The 18,878-nt window shown below is 41.0% G+C and overlaps 1 protein-coding gene across 1 annotated transcript in view; it reads left to right on the top strand.

Annotated features, from left to right (window-relative positions):
* The window catches only part of pigt (phosphatidylinositol glycan anchor biosynthesis, class T), a 35,041-nt gene that overhangs the window by 2,650 nt on the left and 13,513 nt on the right, over positions 1-18,878 (top strand). Inside the window, exons 3-9 of the mRNA XM_029724449.1 lie at positions 2,339-2,466; positions 2,998-3,098; positions 3,330-3,416; positions 9,575-9,662; positions 11,040-11,137; positions 11,400-11,559; positions 15,415-15,615. Coding sequence (XP_029580309.1) covers positions 2,339-2,466; positions 2,998-3,098; positions 3,330-3,416; positions 9,575-9,662; positions 11,040-11,137; positions 11,400-11,559; positions 15,415-15,615 — 863 coding nt within the window. The remainder of the gene's footprint in view (positions 1-2,338; positions 2,467-2,997; positions 3,099-3,329; positions 3,417-9,574; positions 9,663-11,039; positions 11,138-11,399; positions 11,560-15,414; positions 15,616-18,878) is intronic.

Below are 18,878 nucleotides of genomic sequence, written 5' to 3'. Positions count from 1 at the left end.
CTTTGTATCCAGGACATAAAGTACATTTCTTCATCACATTTTTTGCAGTTTTACTTTAGTGACTGAGTGTAAACAGGATGCATGTTTTGGAATATTTGTATTCTGTACAGGCTTCCTTCTTTTCACTCTGTCATTTATGTTAGCATTGTGGAGTAGGCCTAACTACAATTTTGTTGATCCATCCTCCATTATCTTTTGTCGGAGTCATTAACCTGTCAAGGTATAGGGGGCAGTATTTTCGATTTCGGATGAAAAGCGTGCCCAAATTAAACTGGTTATTACTCTGTTATTACTCTTAAACTGGTTATTACTCTAGAATATGCATATTATTAGTAGATTTGGATAGAAAACACTCTGAAGTTTCTAAAACTGTTTGAATGGTGTCTGTGAGTATAACAGAACTCAAATGGCAGGCAAAAACCTGAGAAAAATCCAACCAGGAAGTGGAAAGTCTGAGAATTGTAGTTCTTCTTTTGATTCTCTATCGAAACTACAGTGTCTGTGGGGTCACGTTGCACTTCCTAAGGCTTCCATTGGCTGTCAACAGCCTTCAGAAAGTTCTTTCAGCATTCTCCTGTCACTAGGCAGAGTATAGTAGCTCAGTCAATCAGTGGACTGCCTGAGGACAAAGAGATTGGATATGCGCGATCCTGCGAGCACGCCGTTCCTTCTTTTTCTTCTTGAATGAATATGCTATTGTCCGGTTGGAATATTATCGCAATTTTACGTTAAAAATACTATAAAGATTGATTTTAAACAGCGTTTGACATGCTTCTAAGAACGGTAATGGAACATTTAGACTTTTCGTCTCTGGTACCGCGCTCGCGCATTATGCCTTTGTATAGTGCTCTGTACGCACGAACAAAACGGAGGTGTTTGGACATAAATATGGATTATTTCGAACAAAAACAACATTTCTTGTGGAAGTAGCAGTCCTGGGAGTGCATTCTGATGAAGATCAGCAATGGTAAGAGAATATTTATATTACTAATTCTGAGTTTAGGTGACACCGAACTTGGCAGGTGTCTGTATAGCTTGCTGTGATGGCGAGCTATGTACTCAGAATATTGAAAAATGTGCTTTCTCTGTAAAGTTATTTTAAAATCTGACACAGCGGTTGCATAAAGGAGTACTGTATCTATAATTCTTAAAATAATTGTTATGTACTTTGTCAACATTTATGATGAGTATTTTTGTAAATTGATGTGCACATTCACCGGTAGGTTTGGTGGGAATACATTTTCTGAACATCACGCGCCAATGTAAAATGCTGTTTTTGGATATAATTATGAACTTTATCAAACAAAACATACATGTATTGTGTAACATGATGTCCTAGGAGTGTCATCTGATGAAGATCGTCAAAGGTTAGTGCTGTGTTTTGGGTTTTTGTGACACGTCCTTGCATGGAAAATGGCTGTGTGGTTATTTTTGTCTATGTACTCTCCTAACATAATCTAATGTTTTGCTTTCGCTGTAAAGCCTTTTTGAAATCGGACAATGTGGTTGGATTAACGAGAAGTTTATCTTTTAAAATGGTGTAAAATAGTCGTATGTTTGAGAAATTTAAATGATGATATTTTTGCTGTTTTTTATTTCGCACCATGCTATATCACTGGCTGTTGAATAGTGTGGGACGGTCACGTCCCACCTTGCCCAGAGAGGTTAAACTCTGTAGCTGTTTTAAAATCACCATTGACCTCCTGGTGAAATCCCTGAGTGGTTTCCTTCCATTCCAGCAACTGATTTACGAAGGTTGCCTATGTCTTTGTAGTGACTGGGTGTATTGTTACACCATTCAAAGTGTAAAATGAATAACTGCACCATGCTCAAAGGGATATTCAATGTCTGCTTTTTCTTTTTACCCATCTTCCTTATAAGTAAGTGTCCTTGTTTGTGAACCATAGGACAACCTCCCTGGGCTTTGTGGTTGAATCTGTGCTTCAAATTCACCTTGGACCTTAAAGATAATTGTATGTGTGGGGTACACCGATAGGGTAGTGATTTTAAACATGTTACACTATTTTTGCACATAGTGAGTCCATGCAACTTATTACGTGACTTGTTAAGCACATTTATACTCCTGAACTTTAGGCTTGCCATAACAAAAGGGTTGCGTACTTATTGGCTGAAGACATTTCAGCTTTTCATTTTTTAAATTAATTTGTAAACATGTATAAAAACACAATTCCACTTTCACATTATGGGGTATTGTATGTAGATCAGTGACACAATTTTAAATTCAGCCTGTAACGCAACAAAATGTGAAAAAAATCAAGGTGTGAATTATTTCTGAAGGCACTGTAACTGTACCATTCGTTTTGATCCTTCGCCTTAGTGTGGACGATGCCTGGAAGGAGCTGACCAATGTTCTCTCAGGGATCTTCTGTGCCTCCCTGAACTTCATTGACTCCACCAACACGGTGCAGCCCAGTGCCTCCTTCAAACCTCTAGGCTTGGGCAACGGTAAGTTTCCTCACACTCGACAGTCTCTACAGTAGCTAGCCTACCTCTGAACTGAGAGCAGTGTTCATAAAGCACCAGAGTGAAACAGGTACCATCTGTAATTGTCCAGTAAGGAACACTTCTACGGTGTGACAATGAATATGACCTAGTGCCAACCAATGCTTTGTCGTTATGTCAAACTGAAAAGACAATGCCATGAGTCTTTACAGCAGGTGTGGGCAATCCTATGGCTGGTATGGGAGTTTTTACTCAAGCCAAGCGGTAAAACACCTCATTCAACTACCAAACTAATCATATTCAGGTTTGCATCTTGGCTAGAATATAAGCCTGCAATCTTACCAGCCCTGGTGGGGTAAGATTCCTACTCCTGAACAGAGAGCAGTGCTTTAGAACAGCCATATTGTACTCCAAAAGGAATCCAAAAGAAGTTAGTTAAAGATTTGAAACACTACGGTAGTGATGTGACTCTCCATAATGTCTCATCTGTTGATTTTTGTCATCTCATGTACGTTGTATGTGTCCTCTAATCAGTAACAGACCAGCGCTTCCTCCGCTATGCCGTGTTGCCGCGGGAGATCGTCTGTACTGAGAACCTGACTCCGTGGAAGAAACTCCTTCCCTGTGGCTCCAAGGTACCTGTCTGTCTTATGTTTGATGCTCTTATGAAAGTTGCATCTAGCCAAAGCTTTAGACTTTAGTACAATACATCTGAAATCTGCCACAACTCCTATGTGTGCAATGGCTTCCTTCTTGGCTTATGTGTTTGGCTTTGGGTGGTTATTTTTGTTATCCTTTTATTGTAGTTGACTTTGTGTGTGTGGTGATTAACCATGTCTTTCATGTTTCCCCTCTCTTTCCACTAGGCTGGTCTGGCAGTCCTGATGAAGTCTGAGAAACTCTTCCACAGCAGCTTCCACTCCCAGGCTCTACACTTCAGACCTGTGTGTCAGGTAATACAGTCTGTAGTGCACATACACTACCGGTCAAAAGTTTTAGAACACCTCATTAATCTAAACGCAATATCCCATAATCACAAAGCTATATATATATATAGTGTTAAAACCCTTTACAATGAAGATCTGGATTTTTACAAATTATCTTTGAAAGACACGGTCCTGAAAAAGGACCGTATATATATATATATATATACGGTCCTTTTTCAGGACCGTGTCTTTCAAAGATAATTTGTAAAAATCCAGATCTTCATTGTAAAGGGTTTTAACACTATATATATTGCTTGTTCAATGAACCATAAACAATTAATGAACATGCACCTGTGGAACGGTCGTTAAGACACTAACAGCTTACAGACGGTAGGCAATTAAGGTCACAGTTATGAAAACGTAGGACACTAAAGAGGCCGTTCTACTGACTCTGAAAAACACCAAAAGAAAGATGCCCAAGGTCCCTGCTCATGTGTGTGAATGTGCCTTGGGCATGCTGCAGGAGGCATGAGGACTGCAGGTGTGGCCAATAAATTGCAATGTCCGTACTGTGTGACGCCTAAGACTTAGCTACAGGGATACGGGACGGACAGCTGATCGTCCTCGCAGTGGCAGAACACGTGTAACAACACCTGCACAGGAATGGTACATCCAAACATTACACCTGCGGGACAGGTACAGGATGGCAACAACTGCCCGAGTTACACCAGGAACGCACAATCCCTCCATCAGTGCTCAGACTGTCCACAATAGGCTGAGAGAGGCTGGACTGAGGGCTTGAAGGCATGTTGTAAGGCATTTGTGTTTATCGTCGAAGGAATGAGCATTACACTGAGGCCTGTACTTTCGAGCGGGATCGATTTGGAGGTGGCGGATCCGTCATGGTCTGGGGCGGTGTGTCACAGCATCATCGGACTGAGCTTGTTGCAGGCAATCTCAACGCTGTGCGTTACAGGGAAGACATCCTCCTCCCTCATGTGGTACCCTTCCTGCAGGCTCATCCTGACATGACCATCTAGCATGACAATGCCACCAGCCATACTGCTCATTCTGTGCGTGATTTCCTGCAAGACAGGAATGTCAGTGTTCTGCCATGGCCAGCGAAGAGCCCAGATCTCAATCCCATTGAGCACGTCTGGGATCTGTTGGATCGAAGGTTGAGGGCTATTATCTATTATCTTCTTGTTTTAATTATGTGTTATTACCTCGCGTCCAGTCTCATTCCAAACGTCGTAAATTGTTGTTATCTGCACGAACCCAGTCTTCACTAAGTCATCCATACATCAATTGTCTTAAAATCATTCGTGGGGGTCAGCTGAGAAGACACTACAGGGTTGATAAATATTAACAATTGATATGCTAATCCTTTGCACATGAACGCTCACTCATTCGGAAACAATTGCAATCAATATATATATTTACGCTCAGTGTGTCGTCGTGATCTTTGTTGGAGAGTTTCGTCCTCTTGTAGAGTTCTCTGTCTCTGTGTCTCTGTGTGTTAGAATGGATCTTTCAAAGCGTCATTCATTAATGTCGTTATATAATGGCTGTTTCGTCGGTTTTCGCATTCAATGATACCGAATTTCTAGCTGCAGACTAGTAATTAATATCAAAGACTTGTTATTATTCTGTCGGTATCGATAGTCTAAAAGTTCAACCACGTGGTATGGTTAAAGTTCAGTAGAGGAATGCATGGTCAAACCTTGGCTCTCTCTCTTCTCAAGGTAAGCTGGTCTGCAGAAAGAAACCCTGGATGGGCTTATATACTGAACGTAGAAAAGGCTGTCACATGACGCCTTGTCCTGTCTGTGTCCCTGGGGGCGTGCCGATGACTTAGTTAAGCTTTGAACAGACATACAATTCTCTCACATTAACATAAGTACATAACATCTCAACATATTCCAAATAGCTTTATCCTTATTCCTAAATTTTATACAACCATTAGATGTAAGTCTCATCGCTGAGGCTAGTATATAAACCTTAGTATGGTAATATGGCCATATTGTCTCTAATGAGTTTCACAAAATTGCACCAAGCGGACCAGTTCGTAGCTGGATTCTTCACCGATCTTTTATACCTTCTCCAGAACATAAATGTCGTTCGGTTCCCCCATCTGGTGAGATGGAAGAATTCCTTTGTCTCTCTAAGAAACCATTATGTCTCAAAACTGTGGTCTGTGAGGCAGGACATTCCCTTTGGAATTTACGACCGCCTTCTGACCACAGCAGCCTGGGTAGCGGGAGGTAGGTAGGGGGATGGTGCATAGAAAAGGCCTGGTGCAGAGGGGGGGGGGGTTTAACTGTGCTCGCTGTACCCAAAGAGGGCAACGTCATGAAAATAGTTGAAGTCGGAAGTTTAAATACATCTTAGCCAAATACATTAAAATTCCTGACATTTAATCCAAGTAAAAATTCCCTGTCTTAGGTTAGTTAGATCACCACTTAATTTTAAGAATGTGAAATGTCAGAATAATAGTAGAGAAACTTATTTATTTCAGCTTTTATTTCTTTCATCACATTCCCAGTGGGTCAGAAGTTTACATACATGCAATTAGTATTTGGTGGCATTGCCTTTAAATTGTTTAACTTGGGTCAAACGTTTTGGGTAGCCTTCCACAAGCTTCCCACAATAAGTTGGGGGAATTTTGTCCCATTCCTCCTGACAGAGCTGGTGTAACTGAGTCAGGTTTGTAGGCCTCCTTGCTCGCACACGTTTTTTCAGTTCTGCCCACAAATTTTAATATAGGCTTGAGGTCAGGGCTTTGTGATGGTCACTCCAATAGCTTGACTTTGTAGTGCTTAAGCCATTTTGCCACAATTTTGGAAGTATGCTTGGGGTCCTTTTCCATTTGGAAGACCCATTTGTGACCAAGCGTTAACTTCCTGACTGATGTCTTGAGATGTTACTTCAATATATATCCACATAATTTCCTTTCCTCATGATGCCATCTATTTTTGTGAAGTGCGCCAGTCCCTCCTGCAGCAAAGCACATGATGCTGCCACCCCCGTGCTTCACGGTTGGGATGGTGTTTTTCGCCTTGCAAGCCTCCCCCTTTTCCCTCCAAAGATAACGATGGTCATTATGGCCAAACAGTTCTATTTTTGTTTCATCAGACCAGAGGACTTTTCTCCAAAAAGTACGATCTTTGTCCCCATGTGCAGTTGCAAACCGTAGTCTGGCTTTTTTTATGGCAGTTTTGGAGCAGTGGCTTCTTCCTTGCTGAGCGGCCTTTCAGGTTATGTCGATATAGGACTCGTTTTACTGTGGATATAGATTATTTTGTACCTGTTTCCTCCAGCATCTTCACAAGGTCCTTTGCTGTTGTTCTGGGGTTGATTTGCACATTTCGCATCGAAGTACATTCATCTCTAGGAGACAGAACGCATCTCCTTCATGAGCGTATTGACTGCTGCGTGGTCCCATGGTGTTTATACTTGCGTGCTATTGTTTGTACAGATGAACGTGGTACCTTCAGGCGTTTGGAAATTGCTCCCAAGGATGAACCTGACTTGTGGAGGTCTGCATTTTTTTTTCTGAGGTCTTGGCTGATTTCTTTTGATTTTCCCATGATGTCAAGCAAAGAGGGACTGAGTTTGAAGGTAGGCCTTGAAATACATCCACAGGCACACCTCCAATTGACTCAAATGATGTCAATTAGCCTATCAGAAGCTTCTAAAGCCATGACATCATTTTCTGGAATTTTCCAAGCTGTTTAAAGGCACAGTCAACTTAGTGTATGTAAACTTCTGACCCACTGGAATTGTGATTAAGTGAAATAATCTGTCTGTAAACAATTGTTGTAAAAATAGCTTGTGTCATGCACTACGTAGATGTCCTAACCGACTTGCCAAAACTATAGTTTGTTAACAAGAAATTTGTGGAGTGGTTGAAAAACAAGTTTTAATGACTCCAACCTAAGTATATGTAAACTTCCCGACTTCAACTGTGTGTGTGTGTGTGTGTGTGCGTGTTTATATATATTACATACACACACACACACACACACACACACACACACACACACACACACACACACACACACCAGTCAAAAGTTTAGACACCTACTTATTCAAGGGTTTTCTCTTTATTTTTACTATTTTCTACATTGTAAAATAATTGTGTAGGCATCAAAACTATGAAATAACACACATGGAATCATGTAATAACCTAAAAGTTTTAAGCTAATTTAAAATATATTTGAGATTCTTCAAATGGCCACCCTTTGCCTTGATGACAGCTTTGCACACTCTTGGCATTCTCTCAACCAGCTTCACCTGGCATGCTTTTCCAACAGTCTTGAAGCAGTTCCCACGTATGCTGAGCAGTTGTTGGCTGCTTTTCCTTCACTCTGCGGTCCGACTGTTGTTTCTCTGCTTATTTTAGCTGTTCTTGCCATAAAATGGACTTGGTCTTTTACTAAATAAGGATATCTTCTGTATGCCCCCCTATCTTGTCACAAAACTGATTGGCTCAAACGCATAAAGAAGGAAAGAAATTCCACAATTTAACTTTTAAGAAGGCACACCTGTTAATTGAAATGCTTTCCAGGTGACAACCTCATGAAGCTGGTTGAGAGAATGCCAAGATTGTGCAGAGCTGGATTGAAGGCAAAGGGTGGCTACTTTGAAGAATCTCAAATGTAAAAAATATTTTGATTTGTTTAACACTTTTATGGTTACTACAAGATTCCATATGCGTTATTTCATAGTTCTGATTTCTTCACTATCATTCTACAATGTGGAAAGTAGTAAAAATAAAGAAAAACCCTTGAATGAGTAGGTGTCCAAAATTTTGACTGGTAATAAAAAAAATAATAATAATAATTATATATATATATATAAAATTACACACACAGAGAGAAGGTTGAGTATCTGGAGCATCAGCATTTGTGGGTTCGATTACAGGCTCAAAATGGCCAGTAACAAATAACTTTCTTTTGAAACTCGTCAGTCTAGTCGTGTTCTGAGAAATGAAGGCTATTCCATGCAAGAAACGGAAGATCTCGTACAACGCTGTGTAATACTCCCTTCACAGAACAACACAAACTGGCTCTAACCAGAATAGAAAGAGGAGTGGTAGGCCCCAGTGCACAACTGAGCAAGAGGACAAGTACATTAGAGTGTCTAGTTTGAGAAACAGACACCTCAAGTCCTCAAGTGGCAGCTTCATTAAATAGTAGCCGCAAAACACCAATCTCAATGTCAACAGTGAAGAGGTGATTCCGGGGTGCTGGTCTTCTAGGCAGAGTTGCAAAGAAAAAGCCATATGTCAGACTGGCCAATAAAAATAAATGATTAAGATGGGCAAATTAACACAGACACTGGACAGAGTCGCCTCTTCACTGTTGACGTTGAGACTGGTGTTTTGCGGGTACTATTTAATGAAGCTGCCAGTTGAGGACTTTGTTTGGAGATTTACTTTTCAAATAACCGAATGTGAGAGGTTTTAATTTGAATTAAGAGAAAAAGGCCATTCTTGAACATGCGTTGAGACATTTTTACTAATCTGCTAGAGAACCACTTCTGATTTAAGTATAACTTGTGTGAGGTCTAATGCCCTCCGAATTTCTGCCCTCCGAATTCAAATTAATTATATAAATAAGCCCGTTTTAATTTTGTCTGGCTTGCCGTTCCAAATAAAATAAAAATGTTTTGCTCATATCATTTAAAAAACAAGTCGCTAGCTGTAGGCAAGGCCATAAGCAAATAGGTAAACTGGGATATGACTAAAGAGTTAAATCAGGGTGAATTCTTTCCACAAATAGATAGATCTTGCTACCATGGAAAGGAAAATACCTATCTATTTGTGGTAACTTTCTATTTAAATGTATTATAGTGAGAATCTTTCTTTTGGGATATGAAATGAGCTTTAGTGCGTATGGAACATTTCTGGGATCTTTTATTTCAGCTCATGAAACATGGGACCAACACGTTACATGTTCTGTTCATATTTTGGTTCAGTGTAGTTGGTCGTAGTAATTTTTGAATGTAAGAGTGTAGGAATAGAGAATCTTCGTTAATTGTCTCACTGTCTTCATTGTCTCAAACAAAACCACTGGTTTCTCCTTCCATGCTACATCATTCCATCCTATCCTAATCCCATTTGAAATCTTGTCTCTTTTGATGAGCCCCAGCTTTGATATGACACTCTACGGTTGTTTCAGGACTGGAAGTGCAAATCCACAGTGTGGGAGCTGAGACAGACACTGAACGTGGTGTTCGACCTGCACACCTCTGGCCAGGGAAAACGAGGTGAGAGGCCTCTTGCATTCAGTATTATACCCCTTTCACACACCTAAGCTGAGCCGAACTGTACTGCACTGGCCTGTTTATGCATCCACCATATATTTGCTGGAAACTTAAAGGAAAATAACAGAGCCAGCACAATACGGTTCGGGTCTGCATGATAGTGTGAAAATGGTATAAGTAATTTCACCTCACTATTGCTAAAACACACCGGTGTTACCAAGCTCTAATGTACCTTGCACCGATTCATGTAGGTGCTAGGCTTGAACGGTATATCATATATATGTACTGCATACTGGGGTATTTGTGGAAAAAAATACGGGATGGTTTTTCAATACTGTCAACTATTTATTTGAAGTTTTTCAATAAATCTGAATATTTTTAGCTTTTTAGGCAAATACCTGCAGTGCAATAATTTAGGAGATGAAGCAGATTGCGTTCTTCATTTCACCTTTCTCGTGAGTGCAGCTGTGTATTAGGTTTAACTTGCTAGTTAGCTAAGTAAGTGGCTGAGTTAATAAGGAGATTGGGCGTCATATAGTTTTATCTTTCTGCCGTGGTTGAGAAGTCAAATCGCTTTGGATGAGTAATCTGTACAGCTGCCACTGCTGCCATCTTGATTTCCTTGCGTTTATTTTTTCTCCTCTCCATTCTCGGCCCGTCAGCTCCTTCCCCCTCTTCTCTGAGCAGAGCAGGCAGGCCTGTGGCCCTAGCGACTCCACACAGACTCATCAGTGTGTACACATGCTGCTCCAGAGCCAGTACTATTCTTCCTTCAGACAAGCATGCATCAAAACTTCGTTCTTTTGCACAATGTCTCTCGTTCACATTTGTTTGAAAATGCCCAGACTCACCAAACGTTACATTCGGTGGCTCCTACCTACACTTGTATGAACGTTATGAGCTGGATTGTCTGTCTTTGCAATTAGTTTATTTTCAAATGTTGTTAGCTTTCTGGTAATGGTCGCCCCCTGTGGTCTTTAAAAAAGAAAAATGTGCGCCCCTTGTGTACTAAGACGGTAATACTGTAAATCCCGTGATAACAGAAGGACGGTATAAAAATCTGGATACCCCCCAACCCAGGTAGGTGTATTTGCATGCTAGCTGGATGTTACAAAGCAAAAAGGGCATGTTTTTCAAATAATATCAAACTTGATTTAAAGGGCATTTAAAGTTGCAAAACCTGTTACAGTGAAATAATAAAATTAAAGAAATAAAGAACAAACAACTTTTCATATAAAAGTAGTTTGTCTAATGCGGTGTACAGACATTGACCTTTCTGTGCTCCTTGAAAAAGACTGTTCACTAACTTTTTAAATACAAAAGGGGCCAAGATGAATGTGATGTTACGATGGTGATGTTGGTTATTGGGTGTTTTGACAGAGTGGTCCCTGTTCAAGATGTTCTCTCGCACCCTGACTGAAGCCTGCCCGCTGGCCTCCTCCAGTAAAGTGTACGTGGACGTCACAGACAACCCTCAGGTCAACAACTTTACATTACTAACTTTACATGACTGCTAACTTTACCCAACTCCATTCTATTCAGTTGGCAGACAATCTTACTCTTGAGTGCATACGCATTATTGTTAATTCATTGATTTGCGAATCAATGTTTGTCTGTTTGTATATGAATGCTTGCATGTGTGTGATTTTTGTTAACTTTAAAACATCAGACAACACTATGGAGAAGTGTTATTCTATGGTAATTATGCAGGCATTTGTTGTTATTGTATTTCCCCTACAGGGAGAGGTGTTTGAGCTGAGCCCAACCACTCCCCTGCTCAGCCAAGCTGTGGTGCTTGGGGACCGGAGGACCTACTCTGTCTACGACCTCACTAACCAGGCCACGTTCGGACAAACGCGCTCCCTCAACATGCTGCTGCGCTGGAGAGCAGCTGAGAGTGGTGAGTGACCTGTAAAGAACACAACACGTGAGCAGCATTAATTCCAGAAAACATTTCTTTCCCTCGACTGTCTGTTCCCCTCCCTTCACAAATTGCTGTTACACAAGTGGAATAAGGAACAATCCCTATCCGTCTTGTATAATTACAAAAATTGCTCAACCCCATTTAGAATACAATTATTATGCAGTTACTAAAATACTAAGAAACTGCATGTTAATACAATGTTACTAGTATAATTTGCAGTTACTGCTAGGGCTGTTGCGGTGACCGTATTACTGTGACACCGGCGGTCACGAGTCATGAAGACCGTCAAATTCCACATGACCGCTTAGTCATGTTAATTAGGCTTCTCCAAGCTCTGATGCTGCTGATGGTCATTAGTAGCCTACCAAACTTGCTGACTACCTAGTACTCAGCACTCTCTTGTCCCTCTAATCACTCTGACATCAATGCAAATGTGTTTGAAAATCTGAACAAACACTAAATGAAAGCCCATGAGCTCATGTTGTGCAACATTTCTGTAGGCTATGCAATTGCGGAAGAAAACAGAGTGATGGCTTCTACTAAAAAGAGGAGGGTCCCATCAGCTTTCTATAGGCTAGGCCTACTATATTTATTTCTTAACTTTCCTAATATTAAGCACATAGTCTATACTCCTGTTTGGAAGATAAACAATCTGGCTGGCATGAAAATTAACCACGGGAAAAGCGTCCTCCATTTGCTATTTAAGTGCGTAGTTGACATGTATTGTTTCCCGCTGCCTCTGTTTCAAGACTGGTGCATGGTAATGGTCCATTCTAAATCAAAACAAATTTATCACACATTATTTACTCTATGTAAAGACAAGATTAAATGAAGAATAGTAGGATTGGTGACAATATTAGCCTATCACTTGTGAATTATATACAGTTGAAGTCGGAAGTTTACATACACCTTAGACAAATATATCACAGAGCTGGTGTAACTGAGTCATGTTTGTAGGCCTCCTTGCTCGCAAACGTTTTTTCAGTTCTGCCCACAAATCTTCTATAGGATTGAGGTTAGGGCTTTGTGATGGCCACTCCAATAGCTTGACTTTGTTGTCCTTAAGCCATTTTGCCACAACTTTGGAAGTATGCTTGGGGTCATTGTCCATTTGGAAGACCCATTTGCGACCAAGCTTTAACTTCCTGACTGATGTCTTGAGATGTTGCTTCAATATATCCACATAATTTCCTTTCCTCATGCTGCCATCTATTTTGTGAAGTGCACCAGTCCTTCCTGCAGCAAAGCACCCCCACAACATGTTGATGCCACCCCCGTGCTTCATGGTTGGGATGGTGTTCTTCGGCTTGCAAGCCTCCCCCTTTTTCCTCCAAACATAACGATGGTCATTATGGCCAAACAGTTCTGTTTTTGTTTCATCAGACCAGAGGACATTTCTCCAAAAAGTACGATCTTTGTCTCCATGTGCAGTTGCAAACCGTAGTCTGGCTTTTTTTATGGCGGTTTTGGAGCAGTGGCTTCTTCCTTGCTGAGCGGTCTTTCAGGTTATGTCAATATAGGACTCGTTTTACTGTGTTTATAGATACTTTTGTACCTGTTTCCTCCAGCATCTTCAAGGTCCTTTGCTGCTGTTCTGGGATTGATTTGCGCTTTTCATCTCCTCCCTAAGCGGATTGATGGCTGCGTGGCCCCATGGTGTTTATACTTGCGTACTATTGTTTGTACAGATGGTGGTACCTTCAGGCGTTTGGAAATTACTCCCAAGGATGAACCAGACTTGTGGAGGTCTACAATTTATTTTCTGAGGTCTTGGCTGATTTGATTTTCCCATGGTGTCAAGCAAAGAGGCACTGAGTTTGAAGGTAGGCCTTGAAATACATCCACAGGTACACCTCCAATTGACTCAAATTATGTCAATTAGCTTATCAGAAGCTTCTAAAGCCATGACATCATTTTCTGGAATTTTCCAAGCTGTTTAAAGGCACAGTCAACTTAGTGTATGTAAACTTCTGACCCAATGGAATTGTGATACAGTGAAATAATCTGTCTGTAAACAGTTGTTGGAAAAAGTACTTGTCATGCACAAAGTAGATGTCTTAACCGACTTGCCAAAACTATAGAAATTTGTGGAGTGGTTGAAACACTTAGGTTGGAGTCATTAAAACTTGTTTATGTAAACTTCCGACTTCAACTGTATTTTCACTTGTGAAATGTCCAGCAAAAGAAACTGCCTTTTGTTTTTTGCAACTTTTCCGAATCATAGTCGCTCACCTCATGTAACCTAGACCATAGGCATATATGTTTTGATAAGGTTTTTAATCACAAGTAATGTGGCCAAATAACTTCTTAAAATTAAGCACATTCATCTGCTTTACAAGGGGTGTAGAGCCTAACTGGCATACATAAGCACCGTGTTAGTTTCAAGTTTGGGGGAAATAATTTTTCTATAAAAATGCACCTTTATAATGAAAGCATTACATGCATAATCGCGTTTGTGGTCAGTTTTGATAATGGTGTTTTCCCACTAACGGAACATTCGCCCTTATAGCCTACTACCACGTGCACATTGTTGCGCTTATAATGTAAAGAAATACAATTTTAACCTAAAATGTTCTGATCTGTTGCATCAGCCACATTGTGTAATAAAAGGTTTTTTGATGCTAGTGGTTGTATTAATTTGGGATCTATTGCTTCCCACAATGGTCTCAGAATATGTTTGGGATATTTATTTCTCACATAGAATAGGTTGAGTTTTGTACTATGTTGTTCGTTAGGCCTACTCATCTTGTTGGCTGACGAAAAGTAAATAAACAGTTCTTCCAATATCTTCAATATGTACCTCGGAATTGGATAAGGATGCACGCAGTTGCGTCCCTGATATGTCTGTCTTCACTTGTAGCCTGTGAGAAAGACCCGAACACGTGATGGAGAGCCATGTGAGTGAGAGGTGCCTAGGAGCATGCAGCACTCAGGGAGGAAGGCACAACACAGCCCTCTCATTCACAATTTACCCAAATCTTGTCTGTATGATATGACTAATGATGATTTGAAAAAAAGTTTGTAGAACAACTAAATTTACATTAATATCTTTAAATTAAGCATATAAGAGTACCTATTTCTTTGTTAACCGTTCAACACAGAATAGCCGCATGTGAGCAGTCCCTCAAATCGTTTGGAGCTTTGTTCTGTTCTATTCTTCATAGGGCACAACGGCCACTGGCCGCAAAAAGCATGGATTCTTTTAGGGTGCATTACGTCCACAAAGGGGATGCCGCTGGGAAATTTGAGGCATTATCAAGTGCTTGTCAAATTGTGAATGGGAGTCTACAACCTGCGCATAAAACTAATCATCGTTAGTCATATCATACAGCCTTACAATGAATTAAACATCTAACCATATAGCCCAACGTTTGTAGAACAACTAAATTTACATGAATAACTCTAAATTAAGCATTTAGGAGTATCTATTTCTTTGTTAACCGCTCAACACAGAATAGAGCAGTCCCTCATCATTTAGAGCTTTGTTCAATTGTATTCTTCATACTATAAAATAATGCCATGGAATTCTAAGCAAATCTTGTCTGCTAAATGAACTAGTGTAGCCCACAGCCATTTGGCATAGCCAGATCAGGACATAACATAGGGACAACTCATAGTATGCAATTATTTTCTTCTGAAATAGACTACATAGCCCTAGTTACTGCACAGTAAGATCAGGTAATGTGTTACCGAAAAAAATGGTGATATAAATTAATTTCCATGTAGAGCATATAAAATGGTGTCTGTATAAAACTCACCATAGAAATTATGTTTATATTCTTGTAATATTATGATTGACAATATGAACGCTCCCTCCTTCCCTCTCCCCAGGAGACATGCTGCGTCCCCTACTGCATGGAGAGCGCTACGTGGCCGGCTACGGGCTGCAGACGGGAGAGATCCACACCCTGATGTACAACAACCACCCATACCGGGCCTTCCCCGTACTCCTGCTAGACACTGTGCCCTGGTACCTGCGCCTCTACATCCACACGCTCACTGTCAGCAGCAAGGGCCGTGACAACAAACCCAGTGAGTACTTCAGTGCTGCTGTTCACCTGCTGACACTGTTCCACCTAAGCCTGATATAAATGGCAGCTACCTATTGATAGCAGTTGAGGGAAAAGCCATTTCTTCCCACATGGGGGAGCACATGCTTCAGTATCATAAAGCCTCATGCAGCCACAAAATGTGCCTGACCTAAAATGTTATATTTTGAAGAGAATTTGATAAAGCGAAAACCAGGTTTTTGACATTTTTATAAATGTCTTAAAAATAAAGAACATGCGTAAATAAGGTAAGTATTCAGACCCTTTGCTATCAGACTCGAAATTAGTCTCAGATGCATCATTTTTCCATTTATCATTCTTGCAATGTTTCTACAACTTGATTGGCGTCCACCTGTGGTAAATTCAATTGATTTGAAAAGGCACACACCTGTCTATATAAGGTCCCACAATTGACAGTGCATGTTAGAGCAAAAACTAAGCCATGAGGTCAAACTAATTGTCCATAGATCTCCGAAACAGGATTTTGTTGAAGCACAGATCTGGGGAAGGGTACCAACACATTTCTGCAGCATTTAAGGTTCCCAAGAACACAGTGGCCTCCTTCGTTCTTAAATGGAAGAAGTATGGAACCACCAAGGCCCTTCCTAGAGCTGGCCAGCCGGCCAAACTGAGCAATCGGGAGAAGGACCCGATGGTCCCTCTGACAAATCTCCATAGTTCTTCTGTGGAGATGGGAGAACCTACCAGAAGGACAACCATCTCTGTAGCACTCCACTAATCAGGCCTTTATGGTTGAGTGGCCAGACGGAAGCCACTCCTCAGTAAAAGGCACATGACAGCCCGCTTGGAGTTTGCCAAAAGGCCCCTAAAGGACTCTGACCATGAGAAACAAGATTCTCTGGTCTGGTGAAACCAAGATTGAACTCTTTGGCCTGAATGCGTCACGTCTGCAGGAAACCTGGCACCATCCTTATGGTGAAGCATGGTGGAGGCTGCATCATGCTGTGGGGATGTTTTTCAGCAGCAGGGACTGGGAGACTAGTCCGGATCGAGGGAAAGATAAACGGTGCAAAGTACAGAGAGATCCTTGATGAAAACCTACTCCATAGCGCTCGGACCTGACTGGGGCGAAGGTTCACCTTCCAACAGGACAATGACCCTAAGCACACAGCCAAGACAACGCAGGAGTGGCTTCGGGACAAGTCTCTGAATAACATCCTTGAGTGGCACAGCCAGAGCTTGGACTTGAACCCGATCGGACATCTCTGAAGAGACCTGAAAATAGCTGTGCAGCAACGTTCCCCATCCAACCTGACAGAGCTTGAGAGCATCTGCAGAGAAGAATGGGAGAAACTCCCCAAATACAGGTGCGCCAAGCTTGTAGCGTCATACCCAAGGAGAGACTAGTCATAATCGCATAGTTATGTTGTCATTAAAACTTGTTTTTCAACCACTCCACGAATTTCTTGTTAACTATAGCTTTGGCAAGTCGGTTAGGACATTTACTTCATGCATGACACAAGTAATTTTTCCAACAATTGTTTACAGACAGATTATTTCACTTATAATTCACTGTATCACAATTCCAGTGGGTCCGAAGTTTACGTAGCTTGGAAAATTCCAGAAAATGATGCCATGGCTTCAGAAGCTTCTGATAAGCTAATTGACATAATTTTTGTCAATTGGAGGTGTACCTGTGGATGTATTTCAAGGCCTACCTTCAAACTCAGTGCCTCTTTGCTTGACACCATGGGAAAATCAAAAGAAATAAGCGAAGACCTCAGGAAAAAAAAATTGTAGACCTCCACAAGTCTGGTTCATCCTTGGGAGCAATTTCCAAACGCCTGAAGGTACCACGTTCATCTGTACAAACAATAGTACGCAAGTATAAACACCATGGGACCACGCAGCCGTCATACAGCTCATGAAGGAGACGCGTTCTGTCTCCTAGAGATGAATGTACTTTGGTGCAAAAAGTGCAAATCAATCCCAGAACAGCAGCAAAGGACCTTGTGAAGATGCTGGAGGAAACGGGTACAACATTTTTTATATCGACATATCCTGAAAGGCTGCTCAGCAAAGAAGAAGGCACTGCTCCAAAACCGCCATAAAAAAAACAGACTACGGTTTGGAGACAAAGATTGTACTTTTTGGAAAAATGTCTTCTGTTTTGATGAAACAAAAATAGAACTGTTTGGCCATAATGACCATCGTTATGTTTGGAGGGAAAAGGGGGAGGCTTGCAAGCTGAAGAACACCATCCCAACCGTGAAGCACGGGGGTGGCAGCGTCATGTTGTGGGTGTGCTTTGCTGCAGGACTGGTGCACTTCACAAAATAGATGGCATCATGAGGTAGGAAAATTATGTGGATATATTGAAGCAACATCTCAAGACATCAGTCAGGAAGTTAAAGCTTGGTCGCAAATGGGTCTTCCAAATGGACAATGACCCCAAGCATACTTCCAAAGTTGTGGTAAAATGGCTTAAGGACAACAAAGTCAAGCTATTGGAGTTGCCATCACAAAGCCCTGATCTCAATCCTATAGAAAATTTGTGGGCAGATCTGAAAAAGTGTTTGCGAGCAAGGAGGCCTGCAAACCTGACTCAGTTACACCAGCTCTGTCAGGAGGAATGGGCCAAAATTCACCCAACTTATTGTGGGAAGCTTGTGGAAGGCTACCCGAAATGTTTGACCCAAGTTAAACAATTTAAAGGCAATGCTACCATATACTAATTGAGTGTATGTAAACTTCTGACCCACTGGGAATGTGATGAAAGAAATTAAAGCTGAAATAAATCACTTTCTACTATTATTCTGACATTTCATATTCTTAAAATTAAGTGGTGATCCCAACTGACCTAAGACAGGGAATTTTTACTATGATTAAATGTCAGGAATTGTGATAAACTGAGTTTAAATGTATTTGGCTGAGATGTATTTAAACTTCCGACTTCAGCTGTATGGTCTTCTCTATTCGCAGCAGAAAATTGACAGTCAAATGATTTGGCGTAAATAAAAGCAATCACCAAAAGCTTGATAAATGTGTGACATGTGAAAGCTTAATTACAATATTAGTGGGAATGGAATATAATTGGATAATTACAGGAAAGTTAGTTCAGATTGATGCAGCGTGTGGATCGCCATTTCTAAGATCAATATGGACAGTGCCCTGTGCTTGAAGTTGAATAGGCACTTTACTAACAAGGGGGCTTTGTTAGAGCACTATTTAAGAAATGAAAGAGAGGCTTACCGGTTTGACAGATGCAATTATGTTATCCATATA

This window comes from Salmo trutta, chromosome 30 (genome assembly GCF_901001165.1).
Source record: "Salmo trutta chromosome 30, fSalTru1.1, whole genome shotgun sequence".
In the NCBI taxonomy this organism is placed as follows: Eukaryota; Metazoa; Chordata; class Actinopteri; order Salmoniformes; family Salmonidae; genus Salmo; species Salmo trutta.
The sequence above is the reverse complement of the archived record's forward strand: the minus strand, read 5'-3'. Positions and strand labels throughout refer to the sequence as shown.